The sequence below is a fragment of the Mya arenaria genome, chromosome 5, assembly GCF_026914265.1.
Source record: "Mya arenaria isolate MELC-2E11 chromosome 5, ASM2691426v1".
Lineage (NCBI taxonomy): Eukaryota > Metazoa > Mollusca > Bivalvia > Myida > Myidae > Mya > Mya arenaria.
In genome coordinates this window covers 19,689,258-19,711,891 of record NC_069126.1, presented here as the reverse complement: position 1 = coordinate 19,711,891, position 22,634 = coordinate 19,689,258, and the positions used below count along the sequence as shown (strand labels likewise).

The 22,634-nt window shown below is 34.3% G+C and overlaps 1 protein-coding gene across 3 annotated transcripts in view; it reads right to left on the bottom strand.

Annotated features, from left to right (window-relative positions):
- Positions 1–7,997: 7,997 nt before the first annotated feature.
- LOC128234390 (uncharacterized) overlaps positions 7,998–22,634 on the bottom strand; it is a 44,434-nt gene continuing 29,797 nt past the window's right edge. For all 3 annotated transcript variants that reach the window (XM_052948602.1, XM_052948604.1, XM_052948603.1), the window contains exons 5-7: positions 18,570–20,638; positions 13,306–14,586; positions 7,998–12,839 (exon numbers count right to left, since the gene is read on the bottom strand). In XM_052948602.1, coding sequence (XP_052804562.1) covers positions 12,741–12,839; positions 13,306–14,586; positions 18,570–20,638 — 3,449 coding nt within the window. In that variant the 3' untranslated portion in view covers positions 7,998–12,740. The remainder of the gene's footprint in view (positions 12,840–13,305; positions 14,587–18,569; positions 20,639–22,634) is intronic.

Below are 22,634 nucleotides of genomic sequence, written 5' to 3'. Positions count from 1 at the left end.
CACTTGCCAAGAACAACCATACTGTATCGACAAAATAGAAACTATTATTGTCAAACTAAGCTTCGTATACCCGAAGCACAGTCAGACCATTCTGTCAGTTATTTCACCTTGTGGCACCGAATCCATCCTCATGGAACACGCAGGTGAGCCATCTAAAGGTGAAAACGATGTAGGCAAAAATGAAGGGATTTTCGTTAATGCAACATTTCTTGCAAATCATTTTTGGGGAGAGGAAATGGAAGGACCCTGGACAGTGAAAATCATAGGGATTGGAAGTTATTCATGTAAGTTGGTAGATTTATGGAGTAAAATATAGGAAATAGTTTGTTAGATGGTGTAAACATGTGACATGTCCTTAGCTAGAATACAATCAAGTTTGTGACTTCCAACATCAATACAACAATATATCATAAAACACTGTTTCTGTTAGTAATGATTTCTTTTCCAGATATATTGTGCCGTATCGAAAAGATTACGATGATATTTCATGGAACATCTAAACATGAGTATATTTTAATTGAAAACACCGTTACGTTACCATCATCGACATTGTCGAACGGAAATACAACCGGTTCTGGAGAAACCAAATCCACAACACTCATTACAGTAGTATTAGGTTCTACTTTCGGCGGTTTATGTATACTTGCTCTATTTGTTATTGCATGTAAATGGTCTCAAATATGGAATAGTCGTTCTTACGATATAGCAAATACTAATCCTGATGAGATATATCCCCTTTGAATTTAAATTTAAATATTATCAATAATTTTGACTCATAAATTAACTTTACCTGTTTTATGTAGGAAGGTCATTTTACACACATAGCCTATAGAAGGTTAATGATCAAGCCCACACTTCCACATCTCTTTTCGAATGTAATGTTTTTAATCATAATTATTGTTCATTTGTTAATTGTTGTAATTTATTAGTGATGATATAGTAGTATTTCATCTGAAATGATGTTGTCTTAGTTAGTCTTTATTTTGCTCTGGTAGATAAAGATTTACTAAAGCTTGTGTTAAGACATTCATATTTGGCAAAGAATTCATTTCAAATATGCAGCGTATAAATGAGTCACTATTATACTGATCAACTAGGACATTCCTTAAATAAATTATTCATAAATGATTATATTTTATTTCAAAATCCTACGTGACAGAGACGCTTTCTTGAATTAAGGGATATAATTATGTATTATTTTCATATGTCAATTAAGTTTTAATTGTACAAACCTCTCAATCAAATAGAAAGATCGCACGATTTTAATCTGTGAAACATTTTGCAATCCAGCAATAACACAGGCAATGCTCTTTAATGATTTTAGGAGACTGGCTCAATTTGAAAAGGAAAGTGATACGCGATTTAGAATGAGATTTCATTGTCTCTGAAAAAAGTATTTAAACGTGATTCCTCTGTGTTGTCCTATATAATCGTAGTTACCAGTTGGATCTGCTGATTGCTCTGATTATAATAATTTATTCTACCGTAGCCCTCGTCTATTGTACGTGTTTATTATTACACATGCTCATCATTATTCTATATTCTGAAATCTGTAATTGCCATTCGCCTTCCTATATCGAACTTAGTTTCAATAGTTTGCTTTCATTCAATAAATTAAACTAAGCACATATCAAACCATACCATTTCCCGTGTTCTCCTATATTTGACGATTTCGGATTTAAGGAGTAATAGTAAAAATCAGAATACTTCATATATTTTTCATATATTGGCCAACTACCTACATGATGTATTTCATCACAGTACAATAACCGCATACCATTATTAAGGTCGCCTTCAAATCGGAAATGCTTTTCGTCTTCAATTTGACCTTGCTCGCATAATCTGCATTATTTGCTAATACTCTTATCTAATGGATTTGCAACCAAACCACCACTTTCACCCTAAATGATAAGATACCCATGCTTATTTTTCAATACATTGATCGTTTATTTTTTCTTAGGTTAAAAGTAATGTACTTCTCTGTCGGAAATGAACTTTTGAATCATCTATACGTTTAAACCTTTGGCATGCCCGGGTTTCCTTCTATACCACTATATAGTTATGGAGTTATTCAGTTTCTCGTCGATTTTGTTCGTAAGGAGTTTATATAGCAGCATAAGTTTCTATCGATGAATTCCAAACAGCGGCAAAGGTCAATGTAGGCCGTAAACACTGTTTTTTGATCTTTATAATATTGTTCAAAGTGATAACAATATCAAACATTGCGAGGCCCCGATGAATGCTGGATTTTTCATAATATCGTATGTTTTTTCGACAAATCTCACCGCGGATCCATTTTTTCCGTCAGCGCAATACCGGTAATTTCCTCTATCGAAATATTTGAGTTCTGCTCAGGGTTCTGTATATAGAACGGTTCCTCCATACTTTTTTCATTCTTTTTCTTCATTTTCGCCCTGTCGTATACATTTTCATCCAATCTGGATGTTTCATCACAGTTGTACAAATTTTGACAGACTTTTTACCATTTTTTAAAAACCAAGTTTTCATAGTGAACAGTAAAACCTCTACATTCAACTATTTCAATTGATATTTTCCTTGAATATCGAGGTCGTAGTTTCAGTATTTTCCTCCAGAGTTCATTTGGGTTCAAGATCGACGTCTCCTCAATTATTAATGCAAATGTACGTGTATACGCACGTTAACATTTTTCAACAGTCTTTCGCGTGTGTATGTTGTCCTTTCTCTGCTGATTTACAACATTGCACCCTTCCTGACATGACATATACGTATTTTCTTTGACCCATACTGTATTCCATCGTTCAAAGATGGGTTTATGCCTAAAACTATTAAACTGAATGGTCCGGGAGCCGTGATACGACAACGGTAGTATGTAAATGCTTCGTTAAATGATTGTTTGGTTACAAACGTACGTTAAATGTGCTATTTTTATTCAAATTGGTCATTTTTGTTGTAAAGGGGCAAGACGGATGCTACTCGTTCGATTTGCCTATGAAGTTACGTCCTACTGACACTGGCCCTTCGGATTTATGTCTGAATGTTATATACCATTAATAATGTTCAAGCAGAATAGAGACTGTAATATCACTTAACTTAAAATTCGTCATCTGAAAAATGTTTTTTACTCATTAATTGATGCATCAATAAGTATCCAAAGTAAAATTCTCAAAGATGCAGGAGACCTGAGAAGTTAATGGGCAGCTTATACGAAAATGTGTTATCCAAGTAAAGACTTGTGTGTATAATCACAACTTCCTATTACGAACACAAAATTTAATGACTGAATCTGGTTTGGCTCAATATCGATGGCAAGTTTGGTGGGAGTAGTGACGTTGCATTATAAACAGCCTCTACTGATAAGAACTGTTTGTAGGCGTTATTATGTTATGTTTATCATTAAGTTGCGGCAAGCTAACTTGTGTTTAACACACATTGATATTTGAATTTATTTATGTGGGTTAAGTAGGGATGCAAACGAATGGCAAAACAGATATTCGAATATTCGGTAATTCTTTCGATCGAATATTCGAATATTCGATTAGCGAAATACATATTTTAGAAGATGTAGTAAACTACTATTATTATTCGCTAAAGTAATAGCCGGGGCATTTAAACCCTATTTTGTCGTATCCAGTACGCGCGGCGGACCCTGATTTCCCCAAATGAGCCTTTGAAATTCTCCATTTTCAGGAAGTAAAAAGCAATACATTATAAACAGACAAACAACAAAATCGAATAATTCAATTCCGCTGCCTTTTGTAAACAATGTGAAATTAGATGGATTCCTAGTAAAACAGTGTTTTGCGCCAATGGAAGGTCTTTCCGTAGGATGATCAGCCTCGTTCTGAGATTGACCTCTAAACTGACTAAATATAACTATGGAAAACTCAAACCAACTCGGGAACTAGTAAAATAGTAAAACGAAAACATAAGTGGATTGGACTTATTTATTGTACAACAATAGAGGAATTATATTCAAAAATCCATTTCAAAGCACGAAAATTGTATTGAAAGATGAAAACAGTTTAAAGCACATATATGCAACAACATTATTGAGCACAATATTACATTATTGTGGCATTTATATCATCACCTCGTTTTGCGCTATTTTGCACAGCATAATTTGCAGCCTAGACAACACATTGGTGTTAAAGCCGATCCATAGCCAGTTATTGTAAAAGTAGGGGGACTTTTTATAGTACTCGACGAAATGTCCCTAAATGACACATGTCGCGTGTCTAGTCATCACATTCACACCTCTGGGATTAGGGGCCAATCGTTGTAAAAACAAGATAAACGAGCTTTATAAACAGCATCAGTGATGAAGGCAAACTGTGTTTTGTTCTCTTTATTGAATTTTTTTTTTCGAATATTCGAATACCGATTTTGACATTCGAATACCAAACGTTTGATCGAATATTCGAAGATTCGAATATTCGTTTGCATCCCTAGGGTTAAGCTAAGATTTGTGTTGCATCAATACGCTATATTCTTATCATCGACTGGTATTTTTTAATTAGTTTCGTTTAAATTCAAGTAATAAAAGCACTTGGCCACGTTTGTAACACCCCTAGTGGTATTGTTTTTCAGTTTGTGTAACAGAAATCCATTCATTGGACTTATTGAAACATATTGAGAATAAAACTAGATCAAAACGTGATAACTCACTCGATTCTGTAGGCATCAGTAGCGCGTAACTTTGAACGTATGTCGGCATCAAAATGTACAGGTTATATATATATATGTATATATATAAACACAACTACGTTATTCAATGAAGCAACTGTCACACCGTCACTTAACCAGTTTTTTTTGTGTCTTCTAAGCAGATTAATGATTTTCTCCTGTTTGCCACTAAAAGCTATCAATTAATATTTTGTTTGACACCTACCTTCACGGTCCATTGGGAAACACAATACCAGACATGACTGTCATCACCATGACAACACATCCTGCTCTCTATATGAGGTAAAATCAATGAAAGAGATTGAGTTTCGAAGGGAATTTAATGTTATAAATATTTTAAAAAACTAATATATTGCCTTTCAGAAATTTGCAGCCCGAGTTTATTGTTAAGCCCCTCAAATTATTCCCGCGAGGCACCCACACTTATTTTGAGTCGTAAAATCCAGTCTGAAAATGTACAATTTAAAACACACACTTGACATCTGCATATATGTCATATGTATATATATGTACACAACTCGTATTGATAGTTTATAGTTTTATCGTTGTACTACAGACGAAACTTGAGTGAGTCTATCATCTTATTTGTGTCGTGTTTGTTTGTTAGCACTGGGGATTAAAGGTGAATATTGATAAGACGAAAATCATGTTGTTTCGTAAAAGAGGCGGATTATTTCCCAATGAAAGATGGACTTACAATGGCAATGATATACAAGTTGTTGATGATTTTAATTATTTGGGTGTTGTTTTTAATTATACTGGAAATTTTAACCTGAACCAAGAACATTTGAATGGCAAAGCACTTAAGGCAATGAACGTATTATTTTGTAAATGTCAAGATTATGACTTAAAACCCAAAATTATGTGTCAGTTATTTGACGCATTTGTTGGTTCTATTTTAAATTATTCAGCAGAGGTTTGGGGGTATACTAAATCAAAGGAATTAGAAAGAATTCATTTGAAATTTTGTAAAAGATTATTGAACGTTAAAACAAACACTTGCAATGCCACTGTTTACGGAGAGTTGGGTAGATATCCATTATATATTCATAGATATGTGCGTATATTGTCTTATTGGTTTAAGGTTGCTAACAGTGATAATATTATCATAAAATCTGTATACAAACAGGCTAAGAGTGATAGTAATAAAGGTTGCCGTAATTGGGTGTATAATGTTAAAAAGATATTAAATGATTATGGTTTTAGTTATGTGTTTGGTGATAATTACAATATTGATGTTAAATCATTCATAAAAAAAATCAAATGTAGAATTATCGATACTTTTAAACAAGATTGGTATAGTACTATAGAAAATAGCACGGTGTTAGATGTGTATAGACATTTTAAAACCTGTCTGGAATATGAACCTTATTTAGATATTTTACCAAAGAGCTTACGTTTTTTCTTTTGTAGACTACGGCTGTCCGTGCACTCACTCCATATTCAAACTGGTAGATACAATAGAAATAACGTTGTACGCAACCAAAGATATTGTTTGTGTTGTAACTCTAATGACATCGAAGATGAATATCATTTTATTTGTGTTTGTAAATCCTTTAGCAATGTAAGAAAGAAATATATCAACAATTGTTACTTTATAAGACCTTCTGTATTTAAATATATGCAGCTGTTGAAATCTAACAATAGAACTGAACTGATTAACTTATGTCTGTTTGTTAAAAATGCTCTCAAAGAAAGATCCGCTTTGATTAATGTTAGAACATAATTCTATTTAATGTTCATCCTCTGATATATATATATTAGTTTATTTAATTTAATTACTTAGAAGTATTGAATACTTTTGTACATATATATTTGTATATATATACTCATTTGTTTGCATTATCTGTTACTTTACATACACGTTGACATTATATGTTATATCATTATGTGTTGTTGACGATGTACATTGTACAAGTCAAAATAAATTGTCTGTCTGTCTGTCTGTCTGTCATATCTGGTACGTGACGATGCCAAATGAATGTGATAATATTTAAAAAGGTTGATGTTTTAAATATTTACATATAACAAGCCAAGTTGTTTACCAAATGGACGTAATCTACCAGAAGAATGTTTCAATTAAATATCTAGGTCCAGTTGGATGTTGGATCTAATCGTTTATAAAGAAGATCACTAAAAATATCAGCAGAAGTGATTTAACAATCATGCAACAATGTTGCAGTCTTCCAGATTTCCCCCAACTTGTTTAACTACTTTTTAATGACGATTGTATTCATGATTTCTGGTTAGACCACTTGTTTTACCTTTGAAAATCTGCTAAATTACAATTACATTCCAATTATTTCTCAACAACTTAAGAAACCTGTTATCACACAAGACTTCCGGGAGGACGTTGAACGGGGTTACCGTGTGGCAGTGCTATACACGGGTGCACATTACAGAACCAGGTTATCCCTCACAGGGTTTAAATCCTGTGTGTGGTCTATAACACACAACCTTACACTAACACTAATAGTTACACAAGCTCCGACGCTGATGGATGAATGTTTTAGTCAAGAGCTGGATTATTTGGTTTATTATTTTAAATTCTGCGAATTGTCAAATAAAATCCTATTATTCTCAACTTCTTAAGAACAATGTTATCACACGTTGGTGAGCAATACTTCTGGGAGGACGTTGAATAGGGGTTTGGGGGTTCTGTGGGACGGTGCTTTACACTGGTGCGCATGCGTATCCTATGTGTGTTCTATAACACACAACCCAACATGAATACTAATACTTTCACTGATCCAAAGCTGATGGAAGAATGTCGGTTTACAGTCATTTCGTACCTTAGTAATTTCGTACACTCCGAGATTTGGTTATTTCGTAACCTTTAAAAGCTCATTCGTATCCTACCTAAAGTCAGTTCGTAACCAACATTTTATTCATCTTTTAAGTTATTTTTTCTCATAAGAAGATACGTATAATTAAGCATAACAATGTATTCGGTATAATATTTAAAAAGATGTATTCAAAATTGAATAAAATATTAACAAAAAGTCATGTTTGTTTTAATTTCCCGACGGACATTTATTTAATGAAAACCTTTTTACCGTCAGGATTTTTTCTTCATTGATTTGTTTTCGGGACAATTCACTTATTAATCATTCTGTTAAAGTGCAGTATTCATAAATGCGTTCTGAAAGTTTGAGGTTACAAGTTTCGGCTTGTTCATTGATACCAATGAAACGTGCTACTCTTCCAACGCCTCCTAGCAACGGTCTAGATCAGTATTCCGTTACAAAAGTCATGTTGAATAATTAAGAAGGACAAGAAAATAAATAACTACACAATAGATTGGTCATATAGACTTTAAACCAAACTTTCATTCATACCTTTATTACATACATAATACATTCGCAACAAGAACTAATTAGCATTAAATATTTGCAAAAAAGTAGATAAGGAACATAAACGATTCTTAAAGACAATTTGCAACTTTTGAAAAATAACTGCATTTTTATAACAAACTTCTTTTAATTCAATTCTCGTTTATTTTTTAATTTAAGTAAAAAGTTCAAAATACACTTTACAATTATATTTTTTTACACAGAATCCCTTTAAAACGAATTTATGTCATGTTTCACAGTATAGAAAGTTTCTATATACAGTGCATTACCAACACAATTATTATTGTCTCTTCTTAACGAACTAGATACAGGCGACCTCTAACAAATGCCACTAAATGTACGAAACGCTGCACTGTCACAAATTGACAGTTTTGACCTTTAAATTTTATTTTTTGTCTCGGAAACAGCTCATTTTGTCATCAGTGCCTTCAATTCAGTCATATTACTCACAATAGAACAAATCTCAATTGTTTGGTAATTACTGAAACTTTCATTTTTCTTAAAGCGTTAGTAACGCTTTTAGCCATAAAATACCAATTTCAAACATAAATATGGAGACTGCGACCAGCACATTTGCCAGAAGTCTTATATCACTGGTGTCCAGACATTAATGCAAACAATGGTTCATTCCTAGACAAAGAAAATAGAAGTCAAAACAATCAATCTGTGAGAGTGCAGCTTTAAGGAATAGTCTGTAGAATTATGATAATTATGGATAACTGGTGACCCCATAGTGTTTGGGAGTCGTTTGAACATTCACAAAAACATTATTACAGACAGGCTTTTTCGACCAAGAAAGAATGCAAAATAGGTTTACGTCTTATTTCTGCTCAAATTAAAAAAAACAACAACATACATTCAAATTGCAAACAAAACTTATCAGTCATTGATACAACATTTTAGTAGTCAGCAATAGATAAAAGGATATAATACAATGGATACCAGTTGAAAGTGATAAAGGAAATATTTATTATAAATGTGATAACTGATTTACAGAAAACATAAACGCCTTATAGGTTATACGAATGTTCAGAACATTCAAACCTGTTATATAAATAACTGCATCAACTCTGACGTTTTAAAAAGTTTTTTTATCGCCGTAATTCCTCAAATTTACCTAAATGTATTATAAATGTATTTATGATAAATTTCAATAATCTAAATAAGAAACGTTTCTCAGCAAGCGGCTTCATTGACACGTTTTAAAAGTGAAAAACAAATAACACAAGCCATTGCTCATCATAAACATCAACAAACGAAATACATGCATTCTCAATTTATATACATGCATTAAAAAGCATTATACAGGTAAATGCATTATATGATCAAGGTATACACATGCATTATCAAAGAGTACATGCATTTTAATCAAGAAACAAAATCAAACACTTAAAATAGCCAAATCATATGCTAATAGTAGCTATGGTATTCTTATACACAAATATGACCCAATTTTGGGCCTTAAGGCATACTTAAAACAAATTAAATAATTATTAAGAAAAAATGCCTAAAATTATGATTTTTTTTACTATGTTTATCGATTTCTTCCTAATATGTTTCTTTAAATGCTTGTCATTGGTGCGTTATTTTCTTTCAGATTGATGGCAATTGGTTTACTTATGTTTCCATAGCAACCACATATTTCGTCCTGACTTAAGTTGACTGCAGGCATAGTCTTTTTTTTAAAATAGCCAATGTAATAAAAATAGAAAACTGAGTCATTACTCTTTTTAATGTAGGTGACATCAATATTCTGTGTTAAGAAACAATTAAAGTTATAAGCTAGTTGTTATATTGAAACGATGATTAGTAATTTCCATGATGTACTTTCAGAATGTCGTCATGTGAATGATGTCAAATTAAGTATTCGATTCGTGCAATACATGGTTACACTTGGTAATATGAATCTAACTCAATATAAGTGATATCATAATGACAGTATCAGAAATACTTCCTGAAAAGTCAATTAATTCAATCCTCTACAAATGATATAAGCAAATATATGTCCGAAGGTCCGGAATTGCGCGATGCTGTTCATGATATAATGCAACCTATTGGAACATAACGCATAAAACTCAAAACAAACATGGATACATCTTAAAATCACACACTAAGAGCCCTAAATAAACGTTTAAACGTACGTATTTGACTGAATTATACAGCGCTTTCATAAACATTGTTAAATAGCGATATGCGCGCCATGTTCATCAATTTGATAGATAAATATCGAAACATTCAAAAACTAAAAGAGACTTTCGTCTTGTATGGTTACAGAACGATAATCCACGACCATTGCGAAAGTACAACACGCGTCAGCCACAAAAAGGTACACTTCGTTACATCAACGGTAATCCACGACCATTGCGGTATTACAACACACGTCAGTAGATACACTTCGGTATATCCACGATAATCCACGACCATGGCGATAGAACCAGACGTGCGTCAGTCACCCCATAAATACACTTCGGTATATCAACGATAATACACGACCATGGCGATTTAACGAGACGTGCGTCAGTCATCCCGTAGATACACTTCGGTATATCCACGATAATCCACGACCATGGCGATTGAACGAGACGTGCGTCAGTCACCCCATAGATACACTTCGGTATATCCACGATAATCCACGACCATGGCGATAGAATAAGACCTGCGTCAGTCACCCCATATATACACTTCGGTATATCCACGATAATCCACGACCATGGCGATAGAACGAGACGTGCGTCAGTCACCCCATAAATACACTTCGGTATATCAACGATAATACACGACCATGGCGATTTAACGAGACGTGCGTCAGTCATCCCATAGATACACTTCGGTCTATCCACGATAATCCACGACCATGGCGATAAAACGAGACGTGCGTCAGTCACCCCATAGATATACATCGTTCCATCAACGGTAATCCACGACCATGGCGATATAACGACAAGTGCGACAGTTACAAAATTGTACACATCGTTCCATCAACGGTAATCCACGACCATGGCGATATAACGACAAGTGCGACAGTTACAAAATAGTACACATCGTTCCATCAACGTTAATCCACGACCATGGCGATATAACGACAAGTGCGACAGTTACAAAATGGTACACATCGTTCCATCAACGGTAATCCACGACCATGGCGATATAACGACAAGTGCGACAGTTACAAAATGGTACACATCGTTTCATCAACGGTAATCCACGAGCATGGCTATATAACGACACACGTCAGTCACAAAATGGTACACATCGTTCCATCAACGGTAATCCACGACCATGGCGATATAACGACAAGTGCGACAGTTACAAAATGGTACACATCGTTCCATCAACGGTAATCCACGAGCATGGCTATATAACGACACACGTCAGTCACAAAATGGTACACATCGTTCCATCAACGGTAATCCACGACCATGGCGATATAACGACAAGTGCGACAGTTACAAACTGGTACACATCGTTCCATCAACGGTAATCCACGACCATGGCGATATAACGATAAGTGCGACAGTTACAAAATGGTACACATCGTTCCATCAACGGTAATCCACGAGCATGGCTATATAACGACACACGTCAGTCATAAAATGGTACACATCGTTCCATCAACGGCAATCCACGACCATGGCGATATAACGACAAGTGCGACAGTTACAAAATGGTACACATCGTTCCATCAACGGTAATCCACGAGCATGGCTATATAACGACACACGTCAGTCACAAAATGGTACACATCGTTCCATCAACGGTAATCCACGACCATGGCGATATAACGACAAGTGCGACAGTTACAAAATGGTACACATCGTTCCATCAACGGCAATCCACGACCATGGCGATATAACGACACACGTCAGTCACAAAATGGTACACATCGTTCCATCAACGGTAATCCACGACCATGGCGATATAACGACACACGTCAGTCACAAAATGGTACACATCGTTCCATCAACGGTAATCCACGACCATGGCGATATAACGACACACGTCAGTCACAAAATGGTACACATCGTTCCATCAACGGTAATCCACGACCATGGCGATATAACGACACACGTCAGTCACAAAATGGTACACTTCGTTCCATCAACGGTAATCCACGACCATGGCGATATAACGACACACGTCAGTCACAAAATGGTACACATCGTTCCATCAACGGTAATCCACGATCATGGCGATATTACATCACACGCGGAAATGGCGATATAACGACATGTGCGTCAGTCATGTGATATATAAACTTCGTTATATTCACAATAATCCACGACCCTGATGATACAACGGCATGCGCGTCAGACACACAATAGATAGACTTCGTTATATCCATGGAAACCAAAGCCTATGGCGATATGACGACACGTGCGTCAGTCACAAAATAGATACACTTCGTATATCCACGATAATCCATGGTTATGTGTAAATATAGCAATACATGTCAACAAGATAGAACTTCAAAACATAACTACATAATTTTAACTCATCTCAAATGTCGTGTCCTAATATCAATCATAAAATGTTCAAAGTTAGTCTAACATTTTAGTGACAATAAGTATGGATTTGACTGCAGGGACTCCCTGAAGCAACTTATCTTCGACCTTTGTCTTTGTTTGCAATTGTTTTGCTGTTTGGAAAATAACGTTTGTTTATAATGTTTTCGAACTCAACTTCAGTTGGAACTAGAGCATTGGACACGTCTAACACAGACGTCTATTGTTCGCTGATGCCTGTTGAACTGAACATTGTTAGATCCTCCATATGAAATGAATATTCGTATTGAAACGTAATTTCCCGACGCTGATTGATTACCTTAAAAAAACAATTACGTGTTACCATTTAATTTGCATTGATAGTAATAATAATAAGTAACTCATTGTTAATAGATGTGATAAGAATACAATATAAAACTTCGAATATTTTTAATATATCCAAGTTAAATATCCCAAACATTTAATAAAAATTTCTATTTTTATTACAGAATTATGTAACTTATATTGAAATAATGATATACATTTACTTTAAAAAACAACAGCATTATACCATATATTGATATATTTAATATATACAATCATCTAACCTTATATTCAAAAATGTAAAGTCATGTTACGTTATATCCAAATAATAATATATATTTTATGTAAAATAATGTTACACTATATTCAAAAACTGATATATGTTTGTGTAAACATCATGTGACATTTAGTATGTAAAATCATTTTAACTTATATTTAAATAATAGTATATGTAGGTTAATTAATATTTCGTTTCAATATACCTTATTTTTGCTGTACTTAATGCACCAGCCTTGTTCACGCATGCTGAACCAATCCACATGAATGGCGGGCTGGTGCCACATTTCCACCTGAAGCTTTCTCACCTCTTCGACAGGCTCTATTGCACAGTTTTGTAATTCACAGTCAACACGACGACGTACTGACTGTAACATCACACTTACGAGACCCCTCAACACTTCCGCTGGCACAATCACATTTTTTAATGATATGCTCCGGTTTGTTGTATAGGCATGTAAGGCGAGCTGTGGAGCTACACCCTGTACGGCAGTTTGGTCCCCCACCCTCTCTTGCAGCTGTCTTATGTCACCCTCTATTGTACACTCAATTAATGTGAAGGACGCGTCATGTCCAAGCTGTAACATCACGAGAACGAGACGCATGAAAACATCTGCGGACACTGTCATCTTCTCAAATCTAATGTCGGTTATATTCAACATTAATGCGAGCTGTGGAGCTACACCCTGTACGGCTGTTTGGCCCCCCACTCTCTCCGGCAGCTGTCTTATGTCACCCTCTATTGTACACTCAGTTAATGTGAAGGACGCTCCATGTTCAGACTGTAACTTCACGAGAACGAGACGCATGAAAACATCTGCGGGCACTGTCATCTTCTCAAATCTAATGTATATTCTATTCGACATTGAGGCGAGCTGTGGAGCTACACCCTGTACGGCAGTTTTGCCCCCCACTCTCTCCGGCAGCTGTCTTATGTCACCCTCTATTGTACACTCAATTAATGTGAAGAACGCGTCATGTTCAGGCTGTAACTTCACGAGAACGAGACGCATGAAAACATCTGCGGATACTGTCATCTTCTCTAAATAAATGTATGTTATATTCGACATTGAAGCGAGCTGTGGAGCTACACCCTGTACGGCAGTTTGGCCTCCCACTCGCTCCGGCAGCTGTCTTATGTCACCCTCTATTGTACACTCAGTTAATGTGAAGGACGCTCCATGTTCAGACTGTAACTTCACGAGAACGAGACGCATGAAAACATCTGCGGACACTGTCATCTTCTCAAATCTAATGTATATTCCATATAACATTGAGGCGAGCTGTGGAGCTACACCCTGTACGGCAGTTTGGCCTCCCAATCTCTCCGGCAGCGGTCTTATGTCACCCTCTATTGTACACTCAGTTAACGTAATCCTCACTCCATGTCCAGACTGTAACATCAGATTAAAAAGACGCATGCACTTTCCTGCTGACATACGAACGTTCTTCAGTCCAACGTATTTTTGCGGAAAGTGTGACCCATCCTGAAATGTATTTTTCATTAAAATTTATTAATCAAGATCTGATACATATACTATATGTATTTAATATATTGTAAAATTTACTTCAAGTGAAAGCGATACGGTTACATCTGCTTACTTTTTGTAATGCCACTGAGAACCGTTTCTCTTTCGCTTTACATTTTTTTAAAACTCAAATTAATAACAATTCACTTTAACGTGCATAAGTATTCAATTATCTCAAATTCCAACGGAAATAATGTCTTATTTTAAACAAAGGCAGTTCGCAAAAATTAACGTTATTATATCTTTTTTGCATGTATATTCGATATTTTGGAAAAATAATGTAGGCCGCCGTATACGCGACCTATAGGCCTTTACTCTCTTAATTTTATTTAGGCCAAGAAAACAGGTATGGTTAGGAAAGCATCCACTTCAAAAACAGGTACGGTAGGTAGACTTTCTTTTTATCAGGCTTTATGTAAGAACGACTAATTGTCATCATCGGCGAATTGTGTTATAGAGTATAATTGTTTGTTTCAGTTTAAGATCTTTATATATTTCACAGATTGGGCACCAAGGGCTACATTTTCTTTTGGTATTCACAAGGCGAAATATATTGCGAACTTGCATTAAATTAACAATTTTTGTTTTCATTATATGACTGAAAAGAATGTTAAAAGACAAAAGACTAGCGCTCAATGGTATATGCGAATGTAACGTCGTTTCGAAAATGATGACATTGTAATTGTGTCCCAGCCCTGTGCTCGCTGATGTTGATTTGCAAATGAGAGCGGGCTAAAAATTTCAAACCAGTAAAAAATATCAAATTGATATGTTCACTGTTAGAAACAGTATATTAAAAACTTTATTTCACTGATACATTTCTTTAAACCACCAGAAACCATATACTATAAATACATCTATTTCGTAGTAGGAACGCGCAACCCAATTCAAATGTTTTATTTAAGGCCTCAAGAATTTTACTAACGAATTTATAAGAATAACACACTACATTTCTGAGCTGTTGTTTTCCTTCATACATTTTAGCAATTATTTTTAGGTTGTATTCTTTTGCTATATCATTATCATTAGCAAACTAACATACAACATGATGTGCTAAAAGTTGGCCTAATTTAAAAATCGGCAAACATAACATGTATATTGATGATCAAACCGCCAATCATATACGGTACGATATAAGCGAGAACATTTTTCACACAAAACAAATTTGTCGTTGTTTTTTTTTCCTTTGTTGAAACAAGCATATGGCGTCATATTCAGATTTCTTGTCAAAAATGGAAAGGAATTTCTTTTTAGTGCTGCTAAGCTTCTATGTTCTCGTTTCGCGACACAGTTCTTATTAAAACTGACAGTTATTATGAACAAGATATTAAATAAAAGAGTTTTCAGCACGAAAAGGAAATATCTTTTATAAACCGAAATGGCAACTTGCTTATGATCACCTTAACATATTAAAAGGTAAGAAAAGGTTAAGTTTATGTAATGTGTAAAATTATAAGTTTTCTTATAATATCTCCTCTATCAAATACCGACACTTTTTACACTGGTGCGTTGCTGCGAATGAAGAATTACAGTTAATCAGACACAATACATAAGGCACCGTGAAAACTGAAAACGATTATCTGAAATAGTTTTATTATATTATACTAGAAATGTGTACTTTATAATTTATTATATAAGTGTAAGTATGAATCACAATGACGATGCCATGTCTTGTTCACTATGGTGTTTATTATTATTATCATTTAGATTCATAAGAATTTAATCAATTAAATATTCATTGTCAATTTCAAGTGAGAATTTGAAAGCAAATTTAACTTTAGTGAAGTCACTGGCTGTTGTAATAACATTTAGTTTCTTGTTATCATCTTCTTTCTAATGTTCTATTCTATGGTTGCCCAGCAACTAGGGATTTAAAATCAGTCCCAAATCCTAATCGTTCATTGGTTATTATCGGTCAAGCCATTTAGATCAATTCTCAACTATGCAATCGAAATCAAAACTTCATGAACAAGTTTCAATTTAGTTGTATAACATAATAACTAGCTGCATTTTGCCTTCACTAGTCTACTTAACTATTAATGCAAAGTTCCAAGCTGTTTGTGTTAATAAAAATATAATTGTTCAACGTTTTTATTTTTATTTTATTTAACATTAATGGAGATTCATACTGTTTTTCTACACTGTTTTTGTCTATTTAAAAAAATTCCATCACATAGAGAAAATAATTTTCGAGGTTTTGCAATCAATTATCAGCGCCCACAATCTTAGGCGATCGATTTTCGACCATTCTCGATTATTGATTTATCCCTTTAACATCCGAGACATGTTTTAACAATACCTGTAATAGTCTTCCATTCTGTATGTTTGGAAGCAAAATAAACCATAAAAGACATAAATATAATAGTAAAACATAACTTGTTTTCCATACGATTTTATTTCAAAGTATAGATGTTATTTATTACGGTAAAAGTTTATGTTTCAATGATATTTCAGCTCAGTACATACATAATACTAGTTGTTGTATTGAATTTTATTTCTTTGAGGTAAACATAGTAGTATATATTTGCATAAATTTACAAAAAAAACAGATAATAATAATAATAAAAATAAAAATAATAACAATAATAAAAATAATAATTATAATAAAAATAAAAATAATAAAAATAATAATCATAGGATTCGTGATGACAATAAAGGTGCGGTCGCACAAATATTTTTTTTTTTACATGAATTACATTTTCAAAATATAGGTGCAGTAAAACCGCGGGACGGAACATCACTCAGGGGAGGCCTAAATTGTATTTTATGAAATCCGTATGAAATGTCAACACGTACGCATTATTGATTTACCATTATAAACAAATAACGTCGTTAACGTCAAACAGAAGAATAACGTCACACACGCCTCTTTCAAGCAGCGTTATTTTAATCATTATTAGCAGGATCGTTATGTTCTTTGGTTAATCATTTTTCGCTGATTTTCGCTATGTTTGAAATGGAATCGCACAGTATATCTTCAATTAATGCACATTTTTATATAATGCTGCATTGATGTTGTTCAGTTTAAACGTTAGTTTACTTATGGAAATAATAAGTTTTCAGATAATTAATTGAGCGCCCGATGTTTTGAAATTATATCAAGAGTTTATTTTATATATAAAACTAACAATCACCTAACACACCTATGACGTATATGAAATTCAAGCCTTATGTTACTTGTATTTCATGTAGCATATACTATTATAGGTCTATTCATTTACATAACGGACACGTGTAGAACTGGTATTGTTTTACCCTGAATCATTTTAATCTCTATAGCAACGCGGCTTACTCGCTTTGATTTAAATAAAGCTATATACTATGTTTAACATATTTTTAATGCCGAAATGATACACATTAAATTCGTGTTTACTAATCATAAAACAATGAAACAAATAAGTTCAGCGCGACGTTAAAGCACTATTAAATACAGAAAATCAATACATTTTAGTGTGGAGATAAGGCAGATTTTCTAAATTGATTCGTTAAAACCGTTCTATCAGTTTATTTCAGACTTAAGCAAAAGTATTGCAAACAGGCATATAGTAGTTTCTATGAGCAACTGATTAAGAATGCCTTTCATTACGATGCATGAAATGTCATTTTTGTTGAACTGGCCTTTCACATTTTTTTACAAAATGGTTATCAGAAAATACGTCAACTGATTAATCAACCCTTATTTTTGGAAAAAAACAAGCCCAAAATAAAGTCATTAATATGACTTCTAAGCACTGCACAGTGTCCGCATCAGTTCGATTCTCTCATTTAAACAGGCTCTAATATAAAATAAATGAAATCTTTGCTTACTGCTATATATGTTTTTTGTGATAAGTCCTTGCATAGAATGACGAAATCGAATGGTTGGAAATCAAAACACTATTTCATTACATTTTTAATAATATTTGATTCATAGTTTGATATTTGTTAAAAATAACACTTACCAAAACTTTTGCAGGGTAACCGTCAGCTTTTGATACTAATGCTGCCATCAACTGCGGAGCTCGTTGTTGTGTTCTAAATTCGACAGTTAACGAACACGGATTGAACATTTGTATATTTACAACATCAGAGAAAGGAAATTCCCTGAAACCGAGCTTGTTAAGGTATTTGAGATGTCTGAGGTTGCCAAAGTCAAAAGGTTTATCATGTGCTCGAATCGACTTGCTCCATGTGAGGTCTAGATCTTTGACACATTTAAGTTTTGAAAATATGTCCATTGTTTCACATTCCAAACCAACATTTATCAGTACCAGCCTTTTCAAACCTTGTAAATCTGAGGACTGCACTGACGATATCAGTTTACTTGCTGGATTGTAGTCGTTGAATTCTATTTCGCATTCTACTAATCCATTCAAATTTAGTAGGTTGATATCTTTATATGACACCCCTTTTAAAGCAACAAATTTTAAATTCTTGCAAACATCTAAATCTAAAACAGACGGATCATCCATGTACTGCAGAGCCGAAGCTATGTCGCTTTTTCCAACAATACGTAGTGATTTGAGATTGGATTTTCTTTTATCATCCATGCACAGTTTCAACTTCGACCTGTGATTCCCTGTGTAATCTTCATTATTCAACACAATGTGCTGCAAGCAGAAATCCGCCCCGAATTTCCCGTTTCTCTCTGCATCATCGTAGCCGCTCATTATCATTTGCTGGAAATGCTCAGCAATCCAAGCTGATCCCTGTTCTTCGCAGTTCTCAGTAAACAGCTCGTTCAGTGTTTTCGAAAACTCTGCGGCTGCATCTGGATTTAAACCGCATAGAAAAAGGAATACCTCTTTCAAAGCAAATACACTTTCGTTCCTATGATTCAAGTATATTTCTTTCACGAGGTTGCATGAGGTGGATATAGTCGAACCGCATTTTGACAGAAACACAGCTGCAAGGTATTCTTGGAATGTTTTGTGAAGAAACTGGTACTGAGGAAAGCGTTCTCCAGGCACATTACTACAAGACAGGACACCAGATTCAAGCGATGCATCCTTGTACTGCTTAAATTTCTCTAGATGTTTCCCCTTGATGTTAAACACTAGCGATTCGTCCTCATTTTCAGAAAGCAGTTTGTTAAATGCTATCTCGCTCAGTACGTCATACAACTCGTGTGGATCTTGATCCTGTTGTTTTTTGTCACACATTTCATACCATCTTTCATCTATAATTTCCTGGTAAAGAGTAGAACGAGACATGTTTTCTCTTAACTTACTCTTTTGCCAGAGCCACACAATATTGACGAGTATGACGGGATTTTCACGGAAATGCCACAGTTGTTTGTCTTTTAAGTCCTTGATGCAGGACTTTGGTTGTTTGTTTGTTTTGTGGTATTCCTCTAACTTCCGAATGACTTTCAATACAAGCTCTTCTGGATTCTTAACTCCGTCCAATTTGACATGTTTACCCATCTGCGTTGGAATCACCTTTAGTTCAGCCAATTTGTACGGTCGTGTTGTGATTAATGTTGTACAGTTTAGCCAACTTGTTTCAATATGAGGCATTTTTCCACGCCATTCGTCCAAACCGTCAAACAGGAGAAGACAGTGCTCTGATTTTAAAATTTCTCCTAGCAGTGAGTGCGCACTTTCATAGTCTGAATCAATCTTCTTTAGTATATGTTCGACTATCATAGCTTTAACTTCACTCTCAGTTTTAACGAGGCGAAGTATGATGTAGAATACGAATTCAAACTTACTTAAACTTGATGTGATCGGCTCCTGCTCAACGTTCTCCTTTAGTTTACGCCAGTCATGCACGATCTTTTTACACAAGGAGGTCTTGCCTCTGCCAGGTTCACCCTCGACGATGATCGTTTTAGCCATTGGGCCATCACTTGTCGAAAACAGTTGGCTTACTTCAGGAATATCTTTCTTTGTCGTCTTGCCATTTTCGATTTTAATCAAGGTAAGTTCTGGGTTTTCGTAAATATTTTCAATGGTTTCGTCAATGTCGAGCCGAACAGGTATCTTGCTTGCAGATTTATTATAGTGCTCGATTAGCTGTGTCTTTAACTCTGGAAACACAAAATATGTTATCATATTAAATAAAAAAACAATATTGATATATTTTAATTGTGCATTAATTACATGGATATCAAATGCGATATGTATAAGTTTTCAGCTGATCAGAAATGAAAATGGGGAAACAGTGTCTGCGGTCGTATTAAAACAATTTATATCAGGATTTTATGATAATACTTTTAGAAGTAGGTTCCTGATATGCTAACCCCTCACATTAACGAAAACAAATGAACATACATTAAATTTGTGCATAAGTTCTATTTGACAATCTTGTCAAATACAAATGAGCGAAAACCGTTTTTCTGGGGGTAAAAACGAGAACACTTAACGAAACTTTTAAGTGTGACCAGTTTAATTTTGAATTTTTTTATGAACGTTTGAACGTTATTCAATGAAAATTTCAAAAGAGGTAGATTATAGACGCATATGTATTTTTTTTTAAGTATTGCAAAATATGTAAAAAAAAGTGAAAACTTAAATTACGCACCATGAATAAATTTGTGAGTTTTACTGTTTACTTCGCGCCACAGAGCGATTTTCACGTGCATAGTGTAGAAATATGTCGTAATTATTAGTAATGTCAAAGGTTGTCATCAATATGTAGTATGCTGATGTTTTTCCATCGTGATTCTAGCACACACATGTTGAAAAATGTTTTATAATGCCTTCGGGACATATTCAAATTTTGTCAATATATATTCAAATTTCAGTAAAATCTCATTTATACTAGAAACGGTTTCACAGAGTATAAATAGTATTACTGTCGGCATTTACAAAAAACTATTTTTAAACGATATATTGAACTAAAATATATGAAAAGACTAACATAACCTAGTTATTTGCATGTACAAAGTTAACTCTTAAATAGAATGATATAGCACACATAAATTGTAAAAAACTATGAACAAAACTCGTGCATTTTAAAATGATTAAGAGTACATAAGTATCTTGATTTGTTTTGGAACCAATTCCATATCGCTTTCAATGAGCATTGTTTTGGACTTATGTCGCTTTTCTAATATAGAGCGTTGCTGCTGGGACCAATTGCATATCTCAACAAATGAGCGGTATAAGTTGCAACAGATGTGGTTGGGACCAATGCCTTATTGATAGAAATGAGTGCAGTTTAAGGGGCAGGTGGGCGATGAGTTTGCAGCCAATGCAAATGAGCGATGATGAGAAACGCCACAATGTCTTAATTGATATACAAAAGAACTTTAACATTCTTTGTGAGATTCAGTTTCAACTGTTTCTCCATTATTAGTAACAGCGACCTTGAGCCTTACACTACGGTCCTCAAAGAATATCCTATTGCCGTCCATCATTATTTCTTTATACATACCAAGTTTATTATATGTCAACCCTAACTAAAGTTATTCAGTTCCAAACGGTTATCTATTTTTTGTTACAGTATCCTTGACCTATATTCTCATTTTAGTAGCAATATATCATTCAATTTTATTTAAATTTATTTAGTATCAACCGTTTTTGTTCTTCTTTTTTAGTAACAAATACCTTTATCCTAGGGGCCCCAAACGCAATCCCATGAAATGACTCCATAAACAATTCCTAAATACCAAGTACAGTCACTTTATGTCAAACCTAACTAAAATTGTTCAATACCGTAGTTGAGTTTGACGTCGTCCTCCCACCGGCCAACCATGATAACCACGCAAGACATTCTAATAAATAGTCTTGCATTTGTTGTAACCAGGTTAAAAAAATATGAATGCACCTGTCAAAAACTAATAAAAAAAACTTTTAAAATATTTTAAAAATGCAATAAAGGGCTATAATTTGTAATAAGGGTTAAAATGGAGTTATGTTACCTAATTGTGAGAGAGTCAATTGAATGAATGGTATAGAAGTTATTAATAAGAAAACTGCCCTAAAACTTTAACCAATATTCCTAAGTTAACCAGGGGCCATAATTTGAGGATAATATGAAATTATGCAGCCTCATTGTGTGATGTTACTGAATACATGTGT